Here is a 24267-nt window from a genome sequence, read left to right as displayed (position 1 = left end):
ATGACTGATTCCGAATACACCCTTAGAAGTACGCATGCGCGCCACTGAATCCACCCCCTATCATCCCTCCGACAAATTTTGATTCAAGATGTTTCATTCAAGATTCGCTTACTAGGATAAGCTTAAGAGACTAAGCCTTGTGATATAGATATAAGGGATGGTACTGTATTTATTGGGGCCAAATCCTAAGGAGGATACAGGTGAATGGAAATTATATATATATATATATATATTATATATATATTTATTTATTTATTTGTATTTTTTTTTTCATTTGTTACTACAATCTAACTATATTTCTATAAATCAGAAAATCATAAAAAAATTTCTTAACAAACTTCAGAAAGATTTATTAAAATCCGAATAATCGTTTAGGAGGATTATCCTTTCATACACCATTACAGAAGATAAAATAAAAATAAATAATTAAGATAAAAAAAAAATGAATAAATATAATTATAAGATATAATATATATATATATATATATATATATATACTAGACGACCCGACAGACGACAGTCTTCATTTGTTTTTAATGTCAAACAATGCTTAAAATATTTTCAATGTCAATCAATGAGAAGCGATTTTTTTATAATTTTTTCCATTTATTTCTACAAATCTAACTATATTTCTATGAATCAAAAAATCCTAAATATTCCCTTAACAAACTTCAGGCAGATTTATCAAAATCTGAATAATCGTTTAAGAAGGTTTAACCTTTCATACACCATTACAGATGAATTATATAATTATATATATATATATATATATAATATATGATGTTTTAATATCCTATGCTAATATTTATGTATGTAAATATACTCCTTCTAAACTTATTCGGATTTTGATAAATCTTTCTGAAGTTTGTTAGGGATTTTTTTAGGATGTGATTATGAAAATATAGCCTAGACAATATTAGAATATGTATAATAAATTATGATTATGAAAGAAAAATGAAATGCCTACATTATTGTCAATGCAAAGTTTCATGAACAAAAAAAAATAGTTTAGCATTTCTTTACGAAAAAACGCTTCGGCAGATCTTTACCAAAAACAAATCTAGTAATATTTCAAAAGTTTTTGAATTTTTAAAATCGATTCTTTATCAATTGATTTTATCCTTTATGTCATTGTTTGAATATTGAAAATATTTGACACATTGTTTGGCATTCACAACAAACAATAAACTGTCATCTACCAAAAGTTTCAATTTACTTATGAGCCTAGACCATATTAGAATAAATAATCTTGTATCATATTTAACTGGTTTTAGGAATTATAATATCTAAATTACATTTTTTTAGTATATATATTATTTCCAGGGACGCGCCTGGGGTCCCCAGCGCCCGCATTCTTTTTTTTTCTAGTAACCTTATATCCCCCCCCCGCATTTTTTACTTGTATTAACAGTTTATTAATAAAATTATTATTTGGCTTTTGAATCGTTTCATTTTGAAAATTTCCTTAACAAACTTTAGAAGATTTATCAAAACCGGAATAATCGTTCAGGAGGAGTATATTTACATACATCATACAGAAGAATTTCATATATAAGATTTTAGACTATGATGTCTATTGTTATGCAAAGTTTATGAACCAAAAAAATTTGTTTAACATTACGAAGAAGCGCTTTGGCAGATCTTTACCACCAAAACTAATCTCTACTATATTTCTAAAAGTTTTTGAATTTTCAAAATTGATCCTTTATCAATTATAGATAAAGTTGGTCCGTTCCGGGTGCAGAGCAGGCACGGAACAGTTCCTCCGGGTGCTTTTCCGGAAGAACCAGACCGTTTCCGGGGTAGTCCTGTACGCCGGAGGGCGGAAGGGTGCACCTACGTGAGAGGTAAAAATAAAAAAATAACTAGTTAACTGATATTGACGATTATACTCGTCATGGAAAAAACGATAGAATTTTGCGTAGTGACGAGTATACACGTCATGGAAAAACGACAGATTTTTATTTATTGATGAGTATACTCTTCAAGAAGTAGAAGTGCCAGAATTTTGTGTATTGACGGGTATATACGTCATGGAGAACGACATATTTTTCTATTATTGGTGAGTATACTGTTCATGAAGTAGAAATATCAGAATTTTGTGTATTGACGAGTAACTCGTCATAGATGAGAAATGTCAGAATTGTGTTTATTTACGAGTATACTCGTTATGAAAAACTGTCTGAACTTTGTGCATTGACGATTATACTCGTCATGGAAAAGTGTCAGAACTTCGTTTATCGACGAGTATATTTGTCATGGTGTCAGAATTTAGGACGAGTATACTCGTAACAAAGAAGTTCTACAATTTTGTTTATATATGCATTTTGATTAGTAATAAGTATATTATCCATGAAAAAGTTCGAAACTTTCTCTATTGACGAGTATATTTGTCATGAAGAAGGGTTAAATTTTTGTGCACTGACGCGTATACTCGTCATAAAGATGTTCCAGAATTTTTTTACAGAATTTCCAGAGAAGTGTCAGAATGTTGAGTTGTGATAAGTATATTGTCATGCAAAAAGCTAGAATTTTCTTTATTGGCGAGTATATTTGTCATGAAGAAGTGTCAAAATTTTTTGCAATGACAAGTACACTCGTCATAAATGTTCTAGAATTTTGTTTATTACGAGTATACTCGACATGGAGAATTATCAGAATTTTGAGTAGTGATAAGTATAGTCATAAAAAGTTATCTAGTTATCTAGATTTAGCTTTCTATATTACGAGTATATTTGTCATAAAATTTCAGATTTTTGTGCAATGACGAGTACACTCGTCATAAAGAGGTTTAGGAATCTTGTTCATTTACGTGCATACTCGTCATGGAGAAATGTAAAAATTTTGAGTAGTAATGAGTATATTGGTTTGAAAAGTTAGAACTTTCTTGATTGACGAGTATATTTGTCACGAGGACGTATTTTTTGCAATGACGAGTATACTCGTCACAAAAATGTTTCAGAATTCTTTTTATTTACAAGTATACTCGGCATGGAGAAGTGTCGGAATTTTGAGTAGTTATAAGTATATTGGTATAAAAATGTTAGAACTTTCTTTATTGACGAGTATACTCGTCATGAAGTGCCCGAATTTTTATTCATTTACCTATGCAAAATGTGACAGAATTTTGTTCATTGACGTATATTTCGTCACGTGCCAAAATTTTATTCAATTACGCCATGAAAAAGTGTCAAAATTAGCATAGTGACGAGTATACTTATCTTGTAGAAGTTGTAATTTTGTGCATTGACGAGTATACTCGTCAACAGTGGCTATTGGCCTTTAATTGCATTTTTGAGAAAAATGAAAAAATTTTTTTAATTTTTTTTTATGTTTGAAATATTTTAAGACCATGACTGTATAAAATAATAATTGTAAGTGGCATTGTGCCTTGAGAATAAAATTCAAATCGATTTATATAATTTATTTCTTTTAATTTATTATTTATGCAGTTAGAAAAGTGGTGTATATATAGTGTAAAATGTATTTGATATCGAGGAACTCCACTTTTCTATTTGCGTTTTAGACTTACTATTTATAATAAGTTATTTATATTTATAATATTTTGTCACTAAATAGATATTTTATTATTTTTACGGTACATCCCAGTCGGGGCTGTTGATACATCCCTTACAATGGTCAAGAGGATGCTGAAAACATAATATTTTAAATTTATATATATATATATATATATATATATAATATACATATATAATTTACAAATATAAAATGCTAATATAAATGCAACAAGTATTTGAATTATTGAATTCATATAAAATATTAAATATAACGAGCAGAAAATTGTCAATTACTTGTTATATTATTAGTTTGTATATTTCAATCATAAGTTAAGTTATTTTTATGGATCTATGTATTTTTATAGATTTTTAGCATAATTTATAACTATAATATAATAAGATTATAATTATATAATTTAAAACTTTATTTTTAGTAAGTCCTTTTGCTTTAATGTAATTTTGTATGTAGTTTGTAGTCTCTGTAAAATACTATGTAAATTATTTATTGTAATTGTACTACTAATTATAAAATTTTAATATAATTAAAACTAAATAATTATAATATTCAACAATTAATATATGTATTATAACTTTGTACCTGCTTATGATTAATAACATATTATTACACAATAACTATTTTTTTATTTCAAATAATTCATAATTAATATTATGTTATTTTTTAACAGTTTTAAATAATTTAAGTTTTTTTATTTTATTAACAAATATTATTTTCAGATTGAGTAAATTATGTTTGAAAAATCCGTGGATAGTAACCCATGGATTTAACTAGATTTCATATTCAAGTAAAATATGTTGTAAAAAATCGTAAATATGGTTTTAACCTGATATCATATTCAAATTGCGTAAAATAGGTTTAAATAAATAAAATAGGATAGTTATCCATGGATTTAACATGATTACATATTCAAGTAAAATATGTTAAAAAAATTCGTGGATATTTATCCATGGATAGTTATGCATCCCCAAAGTTAGATGTTCGGGGTAACCATCTAACTCAGGTAAGCAAGTTCAACCGTAAGGTTAAGCTAGTTTTTTATCAATTTACCACACCTAGTTATTAAATATTATTATAAAGTAAATAAAATTGAAGAATTGTAAATGTTCATTTAAAATACATTGAAAAAATTAAGTAAAATACTTAGTAAGTTTCTTGGAGATTTGAACTCGAAAACCAAAACAAAACGACTGCCATTGCAATCGAATCCATGTAACGATCTCGTCCACATCATCCCTGATACACAACTGTTTGAATTTGGTACATTTGTTGACAATAACTTCACATATCTCCCTCGTCCTTTAACTTGCCGAATAAAAAATCCCTATCGGATTCGAACCAGCATCCTTCAGATCAGAGTCTGGTTTAGCGCTCTAACCGATTCGGCCACGGCGACAAAGTTTTTCCGAAGGCTAATGCTGGAAGGACATTCTTCGCCGACCAACCATCATGATTCGAGTCAAGGTCACCGGGGGATGATATGAAAATATTAAATGTTCACCCAGGGGGTTGAAAGTGGGCTCATTCGATTCCTCGGGTTCTTGCGAATTTCAAGCGGGGGGTTACAGGGGGGAAAATTTTGTCCATTTTTCGCTCAGGAGAGCAGAAAATCGACTTTTTGTAAATTTCACGTATTTTCTATGGGAATTTTTTGAAAACTTCTTGCGTTTTGAGTCAGATTATGTGCTGACCTTAACGACATGGTCGAGGTTCTTGATGTGGATCCCAATGGCGTGGTCAAAGACAGGGGACGATGTGTATAAATAATAATTGAATATAGGTACGCCCTTTAACTTGCCGAATAAAAAATCTCATCTGCACCCTTCGGATTTGAACCAGCCCTCCCAGATCTTCTAAAGTATAGTTTAGCGCTCTAACCGATTCGGCCACGGCGACAAAGATTTTTGGACGGCTAAAACTGGAAGGACATTCTGCGATTCCATCAACGATCGACAATCAAGTCAAGGTCACCGGGGGATGATATGGAAAAATTAAATTTTCATCTAGGGGGTTGAAAGTGGGCTCATTCGATTCTGTGGGTCTTTGCGAATTTCAAGCGGGAGGTTACAGGGGGGAAAATTTTGTCCGTTTTTTGCTCAGGAGAGCAGAAAATCGACTTTTTGTAAATTTCACGATTTTTCTATGGGAGAATTTTTTGAAAACTTTTTGCTGACCTCTATGATTTGGCCAAGGTCATTTATATGAATCTTCTTGACCTTGATCACATATAAATGACCTTGACCTTGACCTTGCCACGTCATTGAGATCCTATAAATGACTTGACCAATCATTGATCAGAAGAAGAGTTCGAAAACTTCCCATAGAAAAAGCGTGAAATTTACAAAAAGTCGATTTTCTCGTCTCCTGAGCGAAAAACGGACAAAATTTTCCCCCCTGTAACCCCCCGCTTGAAATTCGCAAGAACCCACAGAATCGAATGAGCCCACTTTCAACCCTCTAGGTAAAAATTTAATATTTTCATATCATCCCCCTGTGACCTTAACTTGAATCATGATGGTCGGTCGTCGAAGAATGTCCTTCCAGTATTAGCCGTCCGAAAATCTTTGTCGCCGTGGCCGAATCGGTTAGAGCGCTAAACTAGACTCTAATCCGAAGGATGCCGGTTCGAATCCGATGGGGATTTTTTATTCGGCAAGTTAAAGGGCGAGGGAGGTATATGAAGTTATTGTAAACACCTGTACCAAATTCGATCAATTGTTTGGCGTTGATGGTCGAGATCGTTAAGTGACTTCGGTTGCAGTGGCAGTCGTTCTTGTTTTGGGTTTCGAGTTCGAATCTCCAAGAAACTTATTAAGTATTTTAATCAATTTTTTCAGTGAATTTGATATAATAATTCAATAAATTGAATATAATAAGTCCAAATAATTTCTTCCAAAGTTTTTACATTATATAACTGATAATATGGACTATTAGCCTTGTATTTTTATAATAATTTATATATAATATATATATATATTAGCATAATTTAATATTATTTATATATTATAACGATGTATGCATCTAGCACGCTGCGAAATACTGCGTCTGCAATACTTCTGTCAGGTCTCTCGTTCGCACCATGCCTTGAAATTCGCTGGAATATCAGATTCCCAATGGTCGTCTTATCGTGATTTTGTTAATCGAAAGTAGAACGAAGTAATAGTAATCGTCAAAAACAAAATGTTTTTTGTGCACTGTGATTTTTAGCACTTTTTGCTCAGTATCTCCCAAACAGGTAAACCTGTCTTTGCCAAAAACGGACCAGGTGACAAGTTTTTGTAAAACAGCAAAACAACATATTTTTGCAATGATGAATTAGCTGGGATTTTTACTGAAGGTAGTCAGATAGTTGTTTGTTTGATACATGTGCGGCGGCACCCAAGATGGCCCAATAAAAGAGAAAAGACCAACGGCAAATGACCTCTTCTGCCTTTGGAGGCCAACAAGGACAGACCAATACATAAATTGTATTAATGTTCTACAATAATAAATAGCAGTAAATAAAATCACACACTTGTTATTCAACAATCACTTCACATATTATTTGTTGTGATGAAATGGGTTTGCAAACCATGGTTTCTACAATATAATTGTCCAAAGTTAAATTAGACCAAGTTTTTGAAAAACAGCAAAAAAAACTTATTTCTACAATGATGAATTTAGCTGAGATTTTACTGAAGGTAGTCAGATAGTTGTTTGTTTGATAAGTACATGTTATTTGTTGTGATGAAATTGGGTTGGTTTTAACAATATAATTGATCAAAGTCAAATTAGACCATTGTTATATACTACATGGGAAATGTTTCGAAAAAACACAATACTAAATAATTTTTGGTAATTAAAATTTAAAAAATTTAAATTTGTTAATATTTATTTATTTTATTTATTAATATATTTGTGTGACTAATGTCAATATCTTACAAATTTTCATATAATTCAATTATTTATTGATACATTATTTAATTAATTCACTATATACTCATATATTTTTAATAATTTTAGTTAATTTTAATTATTTTTATAATATAAAGGCTTAATAGTTTAAACAATTGTTTCATAAAAATTAGTGCTTATATATTATGGTATTATCATTATTATTTTTTAATAAGTATTTTTTGCAATGCATGCAGTTTGTTTTATAAATATTTAGGTATTTAATTATTATTAATTTTATTTTTAAGTAATACTATACAACAAGATCATCGAAGGGATTATCATAGTGAAACCACTAGATAAACTTTTGTTAGTCGGATGATATTAAATTAAATGTTATGTGAGATGTAGGATAAGTTTAATAAGTCATAGTTATATATATATATATATATATATATATATATATATATATTAGAGATGGGCTTATCATATCCGAAGCCGGATCGGTTAGGATTTGACTCCGCTTCAGAGAGGAGTTATATCCACTTAACAACTCCACAACTCCGACAACTTTGAAACATAATACTTGATACAAATGTGTCCTCTAGTGTGTTGTTAACATATCTAAGGATTTATTAAGACGATGGAAATAGTTTACAAATAGTTTATTTTTGTTCATTTTATTATAATAATTAATATTTTATGCATTTCAATATGCATACACATCTCAAATTGACAAAAAACTTGGAAATCAAAATCAATTTTGTAATTATTTTGAAGAGAAAATATTGAATTCTTTGAATATGTTTATTTTTATATAAAAATTATATAAAAATTATAAACGTTCTATATGAAATAAGAACAAATCTTTGTGTATAATATTTTTCACAAAATAATAATACCTCACATTCTATTTCCTTTTCGAGAATTAATTATACATCAGGTAGTTTGATTAGCATACTATTACTTTTACACAATTATAAAATCATAATTGTGTAAAAGTTATAATATTGAATATTTTTTAACTGGTTGTTTACCCTTGAAAGAACTCATTTACGGACAAACATTATCGTATACAGAATATAGAATACAAAATAGCATTATTTTGAGACATTATATACCTGAAAAGACCTAAAACTGGCTGTGAGACGAGAAAAAATCACTTCTTTCAACCCAAATCTTTGTATTAGTAAAAAATCTCAAGGAAATATCTGTACATGTTAACAGATTAGGTACTAATAGGGAATGCTGGGACGAATTAGGAAAGTCGGATATGAAAAATCCTATGAGACAACTCCACTCAGATTCACTCCTATTCTATTATATATATAATTGATATATTATTATCATGCCTCAGCCTGGTATAAGAGATTATGAAATAATTTTCTTATTCTATATATACATATCATTTATGTCTGTTTCATTTTACATTAATAAGCCTTATATTTAAATATCTTTAAATATCTCTTCAATCTTTTTCGCCTTCAATGACTTTAAAATATTACTTTATTTTCCTTTTGAAGTCATCACTGGCCATCTTAATATCGATTGGAAGTTCATTATATATTTTTTTCTTAACATACCTACAATAAATAAATATATAAATACTAGTTGTGAATAAAAGTAAAACATGAATGTCGAAACTCTCAACACTTAAAAGAACTCTATTTCTATAAACACATACTTTTATATAATAAAAATGGCTCAATTTAACAGTAAGCAAATGAATAATTAAATGAATATATACAGACAAATCGTAAGTGTCAAATGTGTATTATATTCATTCATCAAGAACAATTATGTGTAAAAAATTGATGTTTTTAATACAGATTTTGTCTATATTTGACATTTTTATATATAGTTATTTATAATTACTCACTTTTGAAGTTGTTTGCCCATATAATTCTGTTGAACAAGTTGTTTCAATGGCAGTACAATATTGCAATGCAATTTTAATCTGTCATCATGCTATGAAAATAAAGAGATACTTTATAAAAACCTTTGTAAAGGTTATAAGACTCGATGAAATTAAAATTCATTTAATATTATTCATTTTGAGTCAGAAAAGTAACATTTTGCCTGAAGGCAAGTTCAATAACTTCACAATAGGTGCAATATGTGACTTTATCATTCGAAATTGGGATTTTAGTTAAATTTTCTTTATTTCGGATGCAATGAAGACTTAAGTTAAACTAACAAATAACTCAATAGAGTGTCAACAATTGAACAAATTTATCATACAAATGTTTACATTTGTTTAGGTATAAATGTGGGTACTTATCACAATAACCCTTATTTAGTATGCTCATTTTAGATATACTAGATCTTGGTAAACTAATGAATGAAAAAGTGTACACCGACTTCCATTCATTATATAAAATAAAAATAATAAAGTTATCCATCAATAGATTATTTAGCATAAAAACCATAAAAACATTCAGTATCATTTGTTTTGACTATAATTTTAAGCATTTGATATTTCTTTTCATCATGTCATACAACAATTTCTAAGTTCTAGAACATAACTACAGAGTAATAACAGATTTAAATATATGTATAATAATTTTAATTTAATAATATTACCCGTTTCAGTAGCCAATTCCATAATATTTGTATAATTTTGTAATAATTATAAATAAATAAACACAATTCATGATTTAAAATTAGCACTCTTTGACAGTTTGACAGCTTTCAAACTGTCAAACTAAGGTGTAAATTTAAAAAATCTCAAACAGCGAGTCTGGAGTATAAAAATTGAAAAAATGTCTATGGTGTTATAATATAAAGCCAGAAATATAATATAAAAAGTAATAAACCAAAAATTAAATACAAAATAATTTTGTTTCAAATGTTAATTTTAAAATTCCCGCGCAAACTTCAGACCGTACTGACAGCTTTACTTGCAAACTTCACTCCGATGCCCACCTAGTACATCCGGCATCTTCCTCGTCGTCGTAAAACATCGATTCAGTCGTAGTAGGCCGCGTTAGTTCAGTTTCGGTTTTGTTCTAGTGCGCTTCATCGTGTCGATTTAAACCTTTGAATATATTCATTTCGTGAATCGTTTATCTATCTATATATTATGGCTGCAACAATGGAAGATAAAATTAAGAACGAACCCGTTATCACATCGAATGGACCTCAACACAAAAAGCCAGGCGGCCAAGGGCCCCCGCATCACCAAGGCGGCGGTAGAGGTGGACGTGGCGGCGGCATGGGACCCAACAAATTCATGGGCCGTGGAGGATTATTTAACAGAAACCAGAATAACAGACAAAATGTACAGAATCCAAATCAGCATCAAAGCCAACACCAAAACCAAGATATGAGCCAGAATAAAATGAAAGTGAGTATGGCGACGTCCGCCATTTTGTGCTTTGATTATATTTAGATAATGTTTATGCTTATTATGTATTACGTTTCTAATTGTTTTTATTGATTTTAGTTGGATGATCTTAAAAAAGAAGATATTAAAATTGGGGGCATGCAAAGAGGTGGTGTAAATAGACCCGGCCAGGGTAATAACATGCAAGGCGGTGGACCCCGAAGGGGAGAGGTAAGCGTTTTCAAATTATATAATCCTAGTTTAATAATTTTAAAATGCTGTGCAAATCGATTTTTATACTATTATAAACTCACACGTGTACACATTTATTATTAGAACAGTTTTCCATCGCCATTTTGTAACTATAGCTAATCTTTTGCATCCGCATTGCTTTATAGGTTCTGGCTTTATAGGCAATTAATTTGAATCATTAGTTCAATAATTTTTTTAACACGGGTTTTGTTCAATGTGCATTTTTTATTCCTCTCGATAAGGGATATTTAGATACATTGAACTATGAACTTTGAATTTAGTGATTAGTGATTACTTCGATGCACACTTTTAATAGTACTAATTTCTTATTTTAAAAATGTTGATTTAAGGGCACTTTTTTATACTTTTTGAATTTAAGTGTGCTTTTTGCTTCCCACACTTTTGTTCATTACATTATGTAATTCTCATATAACAATATTCAGATTTTTAGGAATCTGTTGTATGATGTATGGCAATTTAAGGACCTATGTTTTGACTTTAGAATCAATTACTAGATTCATATGTGTAACATAATATATTTAACAGTAATTGTCTTTGTTACATTGCATATTATGATTGCAATGTTTTTTAGTTGTACACATTTTTGGGTATCAAAATTAGAATTTATTTTACTAAAAATTCTAGTCTTTCAATAGTTTATTCATTGGTTTTGTTTCTATTGATATTTTAAATCTTCGCTTACCCTTTACATGAAAGCTTGTCTCAAAGGCCATCTTTTTAAATTTTTGTAATAAAATTGATAAAAATTTCACTCCTATAATAATTCAATTCAAATTACTCACAAATTTAATTGTTTAAATGTTTTTTGTGGTATGCAAGCCAATCAAACTTTTCACATTTATTTTAATGCATTATTTTCCATTTTTATTAGGATTCCTATTCGTTTAAATACAGAACCTAGCTTTACCATTACGACAAAGATAAAATTATTCAAAATTAAAATTTATATAGTTAAAATTCAAAAATATAAAATTTGTAACTAAATATTTGATTTTGATCTTTAAATTATAAAAATCACAATCGTTAGATATTGGTCGAGTGAATTTTGCAAGGTTTTTGTTTCGAAAGGATTATAATAAAGGAAGTGAAATAATTTTTATTATTTTAGTTCATTATCTTAAAATTTTTTTTTTTGACCTCATTTTAACTGATTCTCTTATTGAATCAGTATCAACAGTTATTTATTATATAAAGTAAAGTATAATACAGATAATTTATTATCTTTAATAATTTCAATTACATGACCTCATTTTGATCTTTTAAATAAACATCATATACAGCTAAATGATTATCTATTACAATTACAATCATTTTAAGAATTCTTTTTTTTTATACTTGAATACAAAATTTATTGAATTAGAAAAACTCAGAAAACAAAGTTATGCATACAAATTAATAAATAATAATAAAGATATATTATATAATGCTTAAATAACGGTTTAATATATGAAAAAATGTTCATTGTATGAGATAGTCAATCATATAAAATTAAAAATTTCTCCCACTTTTGTAATTATATTTTAACTAGCAGTTTTTTTTTTCAGAATTTATATCAAATTTTAGATTTTATCACTTAACATAATACTACAAATTGTAATTTTTTTAATTTTTTATTGCAAACCTTTGTTTTTTTGCATAACATTATCTACAATAATTTATTTTACATCACTTATCATAACATTTATGATCATTTCATAATTTCTTCTCCATTTATTATTGTAGTTTGTTTTTTCTAAATTTATTTCATATTATGTTCCATACAAGTATTTTAAATATACTTCTCAATATTGAAATTTATTCGGAGTTTATTGAATTCAAATTTGAATAAAAGATTTAAGATAATATGATACAATGTTACAATGCTTAAAATAACAGTTCATTATTATATGAAATCGCCTTGTTAATAAAAAACGCACCTAATAGAGATTTTGAATTTGTATTTATGTCAATGATTATATATTATAGGTATATTTTTATTTAAAATATTAAATTTTATCACATAGAAATTATAATTTTTTCTAATTTCTTATTGCAAACCTTAGATTTTTCACATAACTGATTATATAATTTTTATATTATATATTCATATACATGAAATTATTATTACATCACTTGTAATCTTCACAATCATTTTATAATTTCTTCATTTCTTATAGTAGTTTTTTTTTATATAAATTTATTCCATATTTATACTTACATTCCATATTTAGTTTTTTTTTTTAGGATTTTACATGTTTCAATATTTATATGTATTTATATTACATAACCTTTAACTATATACAAGTATTTTGCATATATATTTCTTTATTCTTCAAAAACTGGTCATACAAATCAAATAAATCACAAAACATGCTAAAAAGATTAATTAATCTTTTTTTCATTATTACTATTAACTCAAGATTAAAATCATTATTAATTTTGTAGTCAAATACATTAGCCATTTTCAATTATAATCATTAATTCATGGATTCAATAGAATTATGCAGGTCTTTTCCATATGTTATATCTACCAACAAAAGTTTAGAATTAGTTGGAGATTTTTAATCTTATTCCATCATATGTCTATTTATCTACTATAGTCTGATATTCGAAATATTAAGATAAAATAATGTAAAATATTGGATTGTTACCAAAAATTTGATTGACCAATAAATATAATAATTTAATAAATAGTATACCTTGAATAAAAAATATGAATTTAATTATGATTTTCACATGTTCTAATTCATATATCCTTTACCCCCAGGAACACATGCTCCAGCAGAAGCTGCAAACCCTCACCGGTCCGGTGCTGGATCTTCCTCCCCTAGACATGGCAGAGGTTAAATTCTCAGGCCGTGGCAGGCTCTATGTTGGTAATTTGACCAATGACGTTACAGAGGAAGAAATCATTGAAATGTTCAAACCCTATGGAGAAACCAGCGAACATTTCATCAACAAGGAAAAGAACTTTGGATTCATCCGCATGGACTATAGAGTCAATGCTGAGAAGGCAAAGCGAGAATTGGATGGTAGCATTCGTAAAGGAAGGCCTCTGAGGATTCGATTTGCACCCAACAGCACTGCAATCAAAATCAAGAATCTCACACCGTGGGTTTCAAATGAGCTGTTGTATAAGGCGTTTGAGATTTTTGGACCGGTGAGTAATAATAAAAAAAAGTTTATTTTATTTTAACATGTTTATTTGCAGACAAATAGTCTAAATAAGAGAATCATTTATTCTGTACAGTTTTATATTGTATGTGTGTCATCATTCAATTTCTTCCTTTCATTTTAAAGAGAATTTAAAATGATAAACAATTTTAGCAAACTTTCTAAGATTATAATTTAATATTTTTTTTATTACATAACACTTAATTTTTATATAATATTAATGGTATTAATACAAATGATCTTATCAGTATGTGTCATTATCAATAATTAATACAATAATCCTATGATTAATAATACCAATCATTATTTTGTATGAAAAATTGTGATTTTAGAAAGTTGCTGAATCCATAATTATGTTAAATCCGTTTTTATGTAATTCAAATTTTTCTTTGATAGTACTTAAACTTAACTGAATGTTTCAATTTTTTCCAATTTCTGATTTTGAAATTTCTTTCAAATTTTAGATATGATGATTTTATTTTATATATTTTTTTTAATTCATCTCTAAACATACTTTCAATTCTATTTTCCAATTTCTGATCTTAAGTTTTTTATTAATTTATTGTAAATTTTAGATCTGACTACATAACTTGTTCATTATATTATATACATATGACTTAATTTTATCTCTTATCACATTTCTGATTGTTTTATAAATTTTCTTAAAATTTGACAACCATTTCAAAATTTATTTTTATTTATATTTTCTTTTAATTTTAAATGATTTTTTTAGATTTGACTAGATTTATATTTTTTTAAATTTATCACATATCAATTATTTCAAAATTTATTGCCAATTTTTTATTGGAAATTTTTGTTTTGTCTATATTTTTCTATCTCAAAATATATATATTTATATAGTCAATTTCAAAAAAATCTAAAATTCGAAAATAATTCTAATTGGTTACGTCACATCTTGCTTTATTTTTTTACATAACTTTATTCTTTATTATATATATGTAATATTATTTTATATCCCTTATTATAATACTTGAAATTATTTCAATTTTCTTTCATACTTTCTGATTATAACCTTAATTTTCTTAAATTATTTCCAATTTTATTATATTTGATTGACTGACTTAAATGAATTTATTACAATAATTTTTAAAATTCATAACTTATATTATTTCAAAATTTATTGACAATTTTTCATCGTAAAGTTTTATCTATATATTTTTTTAATTCTGGATTTAAGTTTTTACTACATATATAAATTTCTGATTTGAAACTTTTGTGCTTATTTTTTGAAATTTTAAATTTTTATTGGATTGAACTACATTTATTCATTATATATATATATATATATATATATATATATATATTAATTTTTTTTTTTTTTATAAAGCAATATATTTAAGTTGATTTTTCTTTTAGTATAAATATATTTTATCAATCTTTTTTTTTAAATTTTACTTTTAATTTGCTGAATGATGACACTTATGCAATGTCAAAACATATATAAGTACTATATATTTATAATTATTATTATTTAGACTAATTGACTGCAATTGAACATTCCAATATATATTTGTTTATATTATATGCACTTATGATGAAATTAATTACCGTTTGAATATAATGAAAATATTAATTGGCTGCAATTTTTTGTATCTGAAAAAACAAATCATAAAACACAATATTATGTCTTGTATTGGCAAAAACTGAATATTAAATTGAATTTTAGATTGAACGTTGCATTATCACTTGTGATGAAAGGGGCAAATCCACTGGTGAAGGCATTGTTGAATATCAAAGGAAAAATGGTGCTATGGCAGCAATTAGGCATTGCCAGGATAGATGCTTCTTCTTAACTTCGTAAGTAGTAATATTATTTAATAACTTACAATACTTTAATTGTACATATTATTCCATGATGATACTGTTTTGGTCCGTGTTTCTGAACCACACTGATTTTACTTTTCAAAACACTGATTTTTTTTGTTTCAAATTATATTCTAATCACAAATTTATTCAAATTTTTTTTCTCTTAATATCATCTTTTTTTCTTAGTTCTCTGCGTCCAGTGATCGTCGAGCCCTTCGACTTTGTCGACGACATCGATGGCGTCCAGGAAAAGAACATGTTGAAGAAGAATCCAGAATTCTTCAAAGCTCGCCAGGCCGGTCCCAGATTCGCTGACATTGGCTCATTTGAACACGAATATGGCACACGCTGGAAGCAATTGCATGAATTGTACAAACAAAAGAACGAGGCACTCAAACGTGAGATGCAAATGGAGGAGGAGAAGCTTGAGGCTCAGATGGAGTTTGCTCGCTATGAACATGAGACTGAAATGCTGCGCGAAGGTAATAATAATAATAATAAATGTAAAATTTCATTTACTATGATGATAAAAATTACCGTTTGATTTGTAGTGATAATACTCATTGGCTGCATATTTTTATGTACTGACTTTTGTTTTATATTATAAAATATTAGTTTAGTTTTGGAAGTTTCTAATTCAATTTTATTACTACAGAATTGCGTCTACGTGAACAAGATAGAGATCGCCAGAAGCGCGAATGGGAATTGAAGGAGCGCCAAGCTGATGAACAACGCTCAAGGGATGAGGAAATTATGAGAAGGCAGCAGGAGGAGATGCAAGTTCGTATGCTGCATCAGGAGGAAGAATTGAGGAGGCGGCAGCAGGAAAATACTTTGTTTATGCAGGTAAATATTTAGCTTACAATTATAAACTAGAAACAAATTAATATAAAAACTATAGATAAATCATAAACATGGCTGCTTTTTTGTAATGTAAATTTTTATTTTTAAAGCTGTGATGACTTTAGCATAAAATTCTTTTTGGTGTTCTAGCTAAGGTTTATGTATTTGCTAAATTTTTTTTGCCTCACATTTCAATATAGCTATTTTATTCTACATACATTTATATACATTATTCTACCTTTTACATGCTTCATATACATTTATTACATTCATCGTCTTTTATTTTCCATACATTTTTACTACTATACGTTTGTTATAATTTATTACGTCCATAAAATCGTTTTTTGGCCCTTAACACTTATTTTACTTTGCATTTGTTAATTTTATTCTACATACATTTATATACATTATTCTACATTTTGCATACTTTATATACATATATTACGTCCATAAAATCATATTTTAGTCTTTAACACTTATTTTACTTTAAATCTATTTATTTTTATATATATTTACACTATTTTAGCTTTTACATACTTTATGTACATATATTACATTCATAAAATCATATTTTGGTCCTTAACACTTATTTTTACTTTACTTGGTTAATTTATTTTATTCTACATACATTTATATACATTATTTTACTTTTACATTATATATTCATATTACATTCATAAAATCATATTTTGGTTCTTAACACTAATTTTGCTTCAAATTCTCGATTTATTAAAACATTTGGGTTTCATTAATAATTTGTCTTAATTTTAGTCTAATTTCAATTTCAATCAAATAATATTCTATTTTCCTTTTTTAAGTTCATTGAACTAAAGTTTCAGATTTACTTAATCATTAATTTAATATTTTTTTACATTTGTAATTATAGAAATTATTAATTTCCTTGCTTAAAAATACCTCGAAAAAAATTTTTTTTGACATTATCAATTGAAATCTTTTATTTACATTTACGATTTAATACATATATTACATTCATAAAATCATATTTTACTTTTTAACATTTTTATTATACTTTACATTTAATTCATTAAATTATTTGGGTTTTATTAACTTTTCCTTATTTTCATTCCATTCCAAAATTCCATTTATTTAAATTCACTGAACCATAGTCACAGTTTAATTTTTTTCTCATACACAAAATAAAATAATTTTTCATTTATTGTATTCAAAATTTAATTTTTCTAAAGCCTCTAAATCAAGCGTACCTTTAACAATGATTTTTTTTTTTTAATTTTAAATTTTTTTTGACCACAAGGAATTTTTTAATACCTTCATTCAATTCAAATTAATTTTTTAATGATTAATCTTGTAATAAACTTATTACAATTGCATCTCAATATTTTGAATATAAACAATTATCTTATTTTTCATAAAAAAATTATTTTTATATATATAATACTTGAAATTTTCTATTTTATTTAAAACAAAAATCTTATTTCATATATGTAAACAAATAATTTATGTTTGTAGGTTACGTTTTTATAATTCAATTTCTAATGATGATTCTGTTTTGGTCCGTGTTACTGATTTACACTGATCTTACTCTCAAAACACTGATTACTAAAAAAAATCAATATCACTCTGCAAATACATGGATGTTCCTAATTGTATTTTTGTCTTTTAGGCTCAGCAATTGAACTCAATGCTGGACCAGCAAGAACAGGGCTTCAACTCACCACATGCAGAATTTGAAGACGGTGAGTTTTATTATGCTTTATATTTATATTTCTTTTTGTGATGATTTTGTTTTGGTCCGTGTTGCTGATTTACTTTGATTTTATTTTCAAAACCCTGATGAATCTTCAAATATATAATAAAATGTGATAATTTACGTGGAGACTAATTTATTCATTATTTTTTAGGAGGTGCTGGAGCTCCTCGTGGCGGCGGTAATGGTGGCATGCAATCGGTAAGTGTTTTTAATTTTTTAAATATCCAATTCAAATTTAGATTTCTATTGAAACAAATTAATGAGGCTGGTTCAAGCTGTATTATCTACAGTTGCCAATTGGTATACATATAATGCCCAGTAATAATAATACAGTACAATTTGAAGCACTCATTTTTTTGGGGTTGATTGATAAATGTAATTTTATAAAGTAACATTTTTATTGCAACTTTTCAACATGTTTTGAAAAATACAATTCACTAAATATTTATCATAAATTTTTTATTAAATATTAATAATTTTACTACTATTTGTAGTAAATACACTTCTTTATTTACCATCTTTTTGCATACATATTCTGAATATAAATAACCCTACCAATTGGCAACAACCTTTGCATATATTAGCTGAGATTTTTTTGATATTCAAATTCAATATAAATATTTAAATGATTTAGAACATTGATTTGATTTGTCTTCTTACAAAATATCTTACAAAGCATATTTTATTCAAATACTTTTATGTAACCAATGGGGTGTTTGACATAACATTAAATCTTGTATTGAATTTATCAAATATATTCTGATAATATGATGTACAGTATATTTGTGGGTCATTAATATCTACATACGTCTAGCTTATGAAGTTTTGGTGGAATATTCATGAAAATCATGATCCAGAACTTTAGGTTCTGGCTGTTATGTTGTCTGGTATTGTGGGTCATTAGTTCCAAAGTATGAAACTTAATTATGACTTAAAAATTTATCAAACATACAAGACTTCGACTTGAACACATAAAAAGTTATTTTGCTCCATGCCAGAATTGGCTGGATGCTAAAGAGTATTTATTGAAGAACATTATAGTCGATTTATTAAGTGATTATACTCTAATATGGCTGTCAGCTATATTGAATGAATAGCTTAAGTATCATTAGGGCTTAATACAACTCTTAGGTCTTATTACATAACATATATAACTTTATTCAATTCAATTCAAAAATTTGAGACATTCAAAATTGGTCCTTTCTATATCAAATAATTTACATTTCTTCAATACAAATATCTAATTAATAGATCATTAGATTAATTTATCATGAGTAATGTATTGTTGATAATTTTTGAAAATCCTTTATAATTATTTCACCATTTCATGTTTCAAGCATTTCTATCTCGCAAAAATCAAGCAAAGTACCTACTCTAAAATGACTGGGGTATATACCACTAAAAATTTCCACTTTATCATATTATTAAAGTTAGAGTGATATCCCAATCAGATCACTTTCCCAAATTAATTTTTTGTTTTGCTCTTGCTTTCGAACTAAAAAATGTTCCAATTATTTAAAAAAATCAGTTATTTGCTTTAGATTTTAAATAGCTTATAGATTTTTGAACACGATTGTTATTTGGTTTTCCTTTGAAGTCACACATTTTTTTTTTTTTTTGCTAAGTTAATTGCTTCAAATCATTATGAAGATTAGCTCTTCTTCATTTACTCATCTATATTGATTTCCATAAATAATCCTACGATTTTAGGGCTAAAATAAGTCCTAAATCAAAGCATTAATAGGGAGGAGTCTTACTGTATACCCAAACTGGTATTTAATACTAAAGTTTTCCAATTTTAACATCATACTAAAAATATATTTGAACTTATTCTTAAACACTAATAGCTGTAATACTGTTAATTCATATTTTAAAAAATATGAATAACATAATTTGCTGAAATTAGTTTTGAATTTGTATTAAGGGTGACATTCTTAACATAAGCTTGATACTGAGCTTCAAATTACTATTTTGGGGTGAAACAATAATATTCTCAATATATTGTGCAGAAATTGAACAAACATCTTTTTACATCAACAAATGTCTGAAATTGCTGTTATGTCAAAAGCCTCCTTGGGTGTCTCAGTTATGTATATGCAAAGAATAATTTATATTAATTACGTTAATGTAACGTGTATTATTATTTCTATATAAAAATAGATTCTGAATGATGCAGCTGCTTAAGGCCATTATACTTCATAAGGTTCTTATAAAATTCCATTGAGATCTTACTAAAGTTTAAACAATGAATTCTTGTAAGGTCAACAATATGAAGTTCTTAACGCAAATGTGAAATTTATAGATTCATTTGAACTTGGTGCATTGCCTAATTTTATATTAAATATAGTAAGGAAATTATCAGATTAAGGCTTTGGATTTTGATGAAACTTGAGTTAATAGTCAACTCAAATTTTTTAACATAACATGGTAATGGAAATATTTATGCAAACAAAAAATGGTTATCTGTTAGTAATCCAAAATTACATTAGAATTTAAAAAATACTTTTTTTATAGTTATATTTGTCATAGTGGTGTTTTTTTAAAAAACATTTGAATCAAAAGCATATTTTATTCGGCAATACTTCTCATGATTTTTTTAAAGTCTTATATTTTTTTTGTAGTTCTGGTCTTTTGATATAAATTGTATCTAGTACAGTAATTTATTTTCTGTCAGTAATCTAAACAATCTATATTTTTTTTATACAATTTTTTAGTTAAAAATTTATAGACAAAATATACTCAATTTTGATATATCCAGATACGTTGATTAGTTTTGTGATATGCTCTCTGTAATTTATATAGAAAAGGTGGTAACATCCTGTTTTAAACATATGCACTTTTATTTATGTTTTTGTAATTGTACTACTCTAGTTGTCTATAGGCCTATAATATTTTATAGGTTTTATTTTTACCATTAACGCTTCATCAAAATCTAGGACCAGTACATCTGCAGTTTTCCTTGCAAGTTTTTGTTGCTGTAGTATTCTGCTGAAAATCAATTTTTTATCCAATAAGTGTCTTACAATTTTCTTTTTGTTTTACTGTATGTTATTTTTGTCTATATAGTTTATTACTTACAGTTTAATAACCCTTACACTTTCTCTATTTCATTTTACAGTGCCATTGCACTTTTTTATTTTTTTAGTGTATTTTCTTAATGTCTAGAACCCAATACTTTGATTCTTTAAATACAGTAGAACTGTATGTAGAAATGTTCATTTCTTATTAAACATTGATTTTCGTTGATATGTATGTATTTGTACACATACACATCATTATTTATCATACATTTGATTATCTGTATGCCTATTGACAACAATTGGTCTGGTTAATCGAGGTTCTACTGTACTTTTATTCTTTCAATACTTTCATTATTTAAATACTTCGATTCTTTTGAGATGAATTTGGTTTTCAGTGGATGTACTTAAATTACAATTCAAATCAATTGTCACTATATTCAACTCAATTCCGTACTTCAAAATATAAATAATAAAATTTATGATAAAAGTAACCATCTTAAGGTTATTTGTTTCTCACACTAAGTATATGCCGATGCATTTATAGTAACGCGTAATCCGCCTAACTAGCAAAAATAGATATTAAAAATATTATTCAAACATTTGAATATTAATGTTTAACCTGCGCTTGCTTATGCAATACAATAAATTCTGAATCACAATTATATATCACAAAAAAAACATTTTCAAAATGTTTAACCTATTAAAATCTAGTGAGTTGATGTTCACTCAATATAAAATATCGGTGGGATAAACATTAGATGAACGTTGGAACAATGTTGTCCTAAAATAATGTTAGGTAATCTGGAATCATTAGTTTCATTAAACTCTCGACAAAAAATCACTTTATACAGTGAAGTGTGCTTTATGAAATCATAAATTGTATGATAATATAGTTTCTACCTTATGAGGTGTAATGTGCCCAGGCTTCGTCTATTTGGTCTCTATACTTTACATCTATATAGTAATTCTATATATACGTAAACTGCATAATCCAACATTGCAAAGTTAGCAAAGTGTCACTGGATTGATGCGTCAACAACCGCATAAAAAAAGAACGTGTCTAGCAATCTGATTATCAATCAGAACCAGAACCAATCAATATGTGGGCCAAAGCAATAACCAGGCCTTTAGCTTTGAATCTGCACTTCCAGTGTGTATTATTTGTTTTTGTGCACTCTATAGGATATGGGCGGAAATTATATGGAATACGAACAAGGACCGCGTGGTGGCGGCAACAATAGATTTGACGATCAGCGAAAAGGAAATCGTGGCCCATGGAATAATGATCGTCGTGACGATTTCCAAAATAAACGTAGGCGTTTCTAACTTTACGACTAAGAAAATCAAAGTTGACAAAACCATGATGGCTTTAACAACTCCCCATGGATTGACAAGACAAAAAAAAACCCATTATACTCCAATTTAGTTCATCCTAGTTTGATATCACAATTCCGTTTGTAATCGTTTTTTATATATTAAAAGTCTTATGAACTTTTGTATGTGTGTGACATGGTGGCTTTGAGGAAGAGAACGTTTAATGTTATGGAAAGGTACCTGTGCGACTTTTCTTCACAAGATGCAAGGAAAGTATGCCCGGTTCCTCTGTTATTATAATAATCATACCCTGTACTAGTATTGTAAATCATCTCATCGAATCTTCATTTATCTATTATCTATTACAAGAGGCTGCACACTTTCCTTGCATCACTTACCTTCTTTACTACTATTTGTTAATGACGAGTGAAAATGTCGCTTTGCGGCTTATTCGATGCAATATTTATTTAAAATTATATTGACAAACATTGTATGTTGTGTAGCTATGTCTAATCTGAAAAAAAAATGAATTTTATTATATAATTTCGATCGTGACGTTGTCATGTGCATATAAAATACTATAATTAATCATTTACTCTTTGTGAATATTGTTTAGTTTAAATTATTTTTGTATGTGATCCAGACCCCTCAGTATTTGTGTGGTTTGGGATAATTTTTATATATTTAAGTTTATAGCGGTATAAAAGTATAATAAAATGTACGACCTAATATTTTGGTATCTTTTTAATTTCACTTTTTGTTTAGTAACGTGGGAGTCGAATTTTGATGCTCGAAGTAATTTATTTTGGAAGATCGTTTAGGGTTTACTTTTCTAAAATGCGCTGAATTGTTTCCGAAATTTATGGTTTTACATATTTCATATATCAGTGATTGAATACAAATTCAAATTAGGTTTTCAAATCATACATTTGTACAAATGGAATACCTTATTTTCTACCGGTAAAAAATAACTAGAGGTATTAAAATCTCTTGACAATTATTTAATCCGGAAATTTATCAATACAGTATATAGTAACTTCGATTTCAGAAATTTAAGCACTTATATTCTTTTAGTCGTTATATTCCAAGCATTTACAACATTTAGCAATTTATAAATTTGTTATAGTTATTTATTTATTTGTGCTATAACTATACATATTTACAACGAACAAACTACAAACGAGTTGTATGGTAACTTGGTGAAAAAAGGTGTTATTGTATTTATCAATACAATATAGTAACTTCGATTTCAGAAATTGAAACATTTCGACATTATATTCTTATGATCGTCGTCATATTCCGAGCATTTACATCTAGTTGTACTATAGCAATTTGTATGTTTGTTACAGCTTATTCGTACTATAACTATATTTACA

At 27.4% G+C, this 24267-nt stretch overlaps 2 protein-coding genes across 2 annotated transcripts; one reads left to right on the top strand and one right to left on the bottom strand.

Annotated features, from left to right (window-relative positions):
- Positions 1-8826: 8826 nt before the first annotated feature.
- LOC113389650 lies at positions 8827-10348 on the bottom strand. The gene is made up of 4 exons (XM_026626669.1): positions 10316-10348; positions 9991-10095; positions 9287-9375; positions 8827-8990 (listed from the first exon to the last, which is right to left on the bottom strand). Exons 1-4 carry the CDS (start codon positions 10346-10348, stop codon positions 8909-8911), a joined length of 309 nt encoding a protein of 102 aa, XP_026482454.1. The 3' UTR covers positions 8827-8908.
- A 9-nt stretch (positions 10349-10357) lies between these two features.
- LOC113389180 (hrp65 protein-like) lies at positions 10358-23298 on the top strand. Its single transcript, XM_026626234.1, has 9 exons — positions 10358-10753; positions 10853-10963; positions 13752-14144; positions 15846-15976; positions 16172-16467; positions 16641-16831; positions 18471-18543; positions 18709-18755; positions 22760-23298. Exons 1-9 carry the CDS (start codon positions 10490-10492, stop codon positions 22901-22903), a joined length of 1650 nt encoding a protein of 549 aa, XP_026482019.1. The 5' UTR covers positions 10358-10489; the 3' UTR covers positions 22904-23298.
- The last annotated feature ends 969 nt before the right edge of the window (positions 23299-24267 follow it).

The sequence above is a fragment of the Ctenocephalides felis genome, unplaced genomic scaffold (genome assembly GCF_003426905.1).
Source record: "Ctenocephalides felis isolate EL2017-DRISC unplaced genomic scaffold, ASM342690v1 CF-g0.4_SCAFFOLD_03573, whole genome shotgun sequence".
NCBI classification, from domain to species: domain Eukaryota; kingdom Metazoa; phylum Arthropoda; class Insecta; order Siphonaptera; family Pulicidae; genus Ctenocephalides; species Ctenocephalides felis.
Note: the sequence above shows the minus strand (reverse complement) of the source record. Positions and strands in the feature narration are given on the sequence as shown.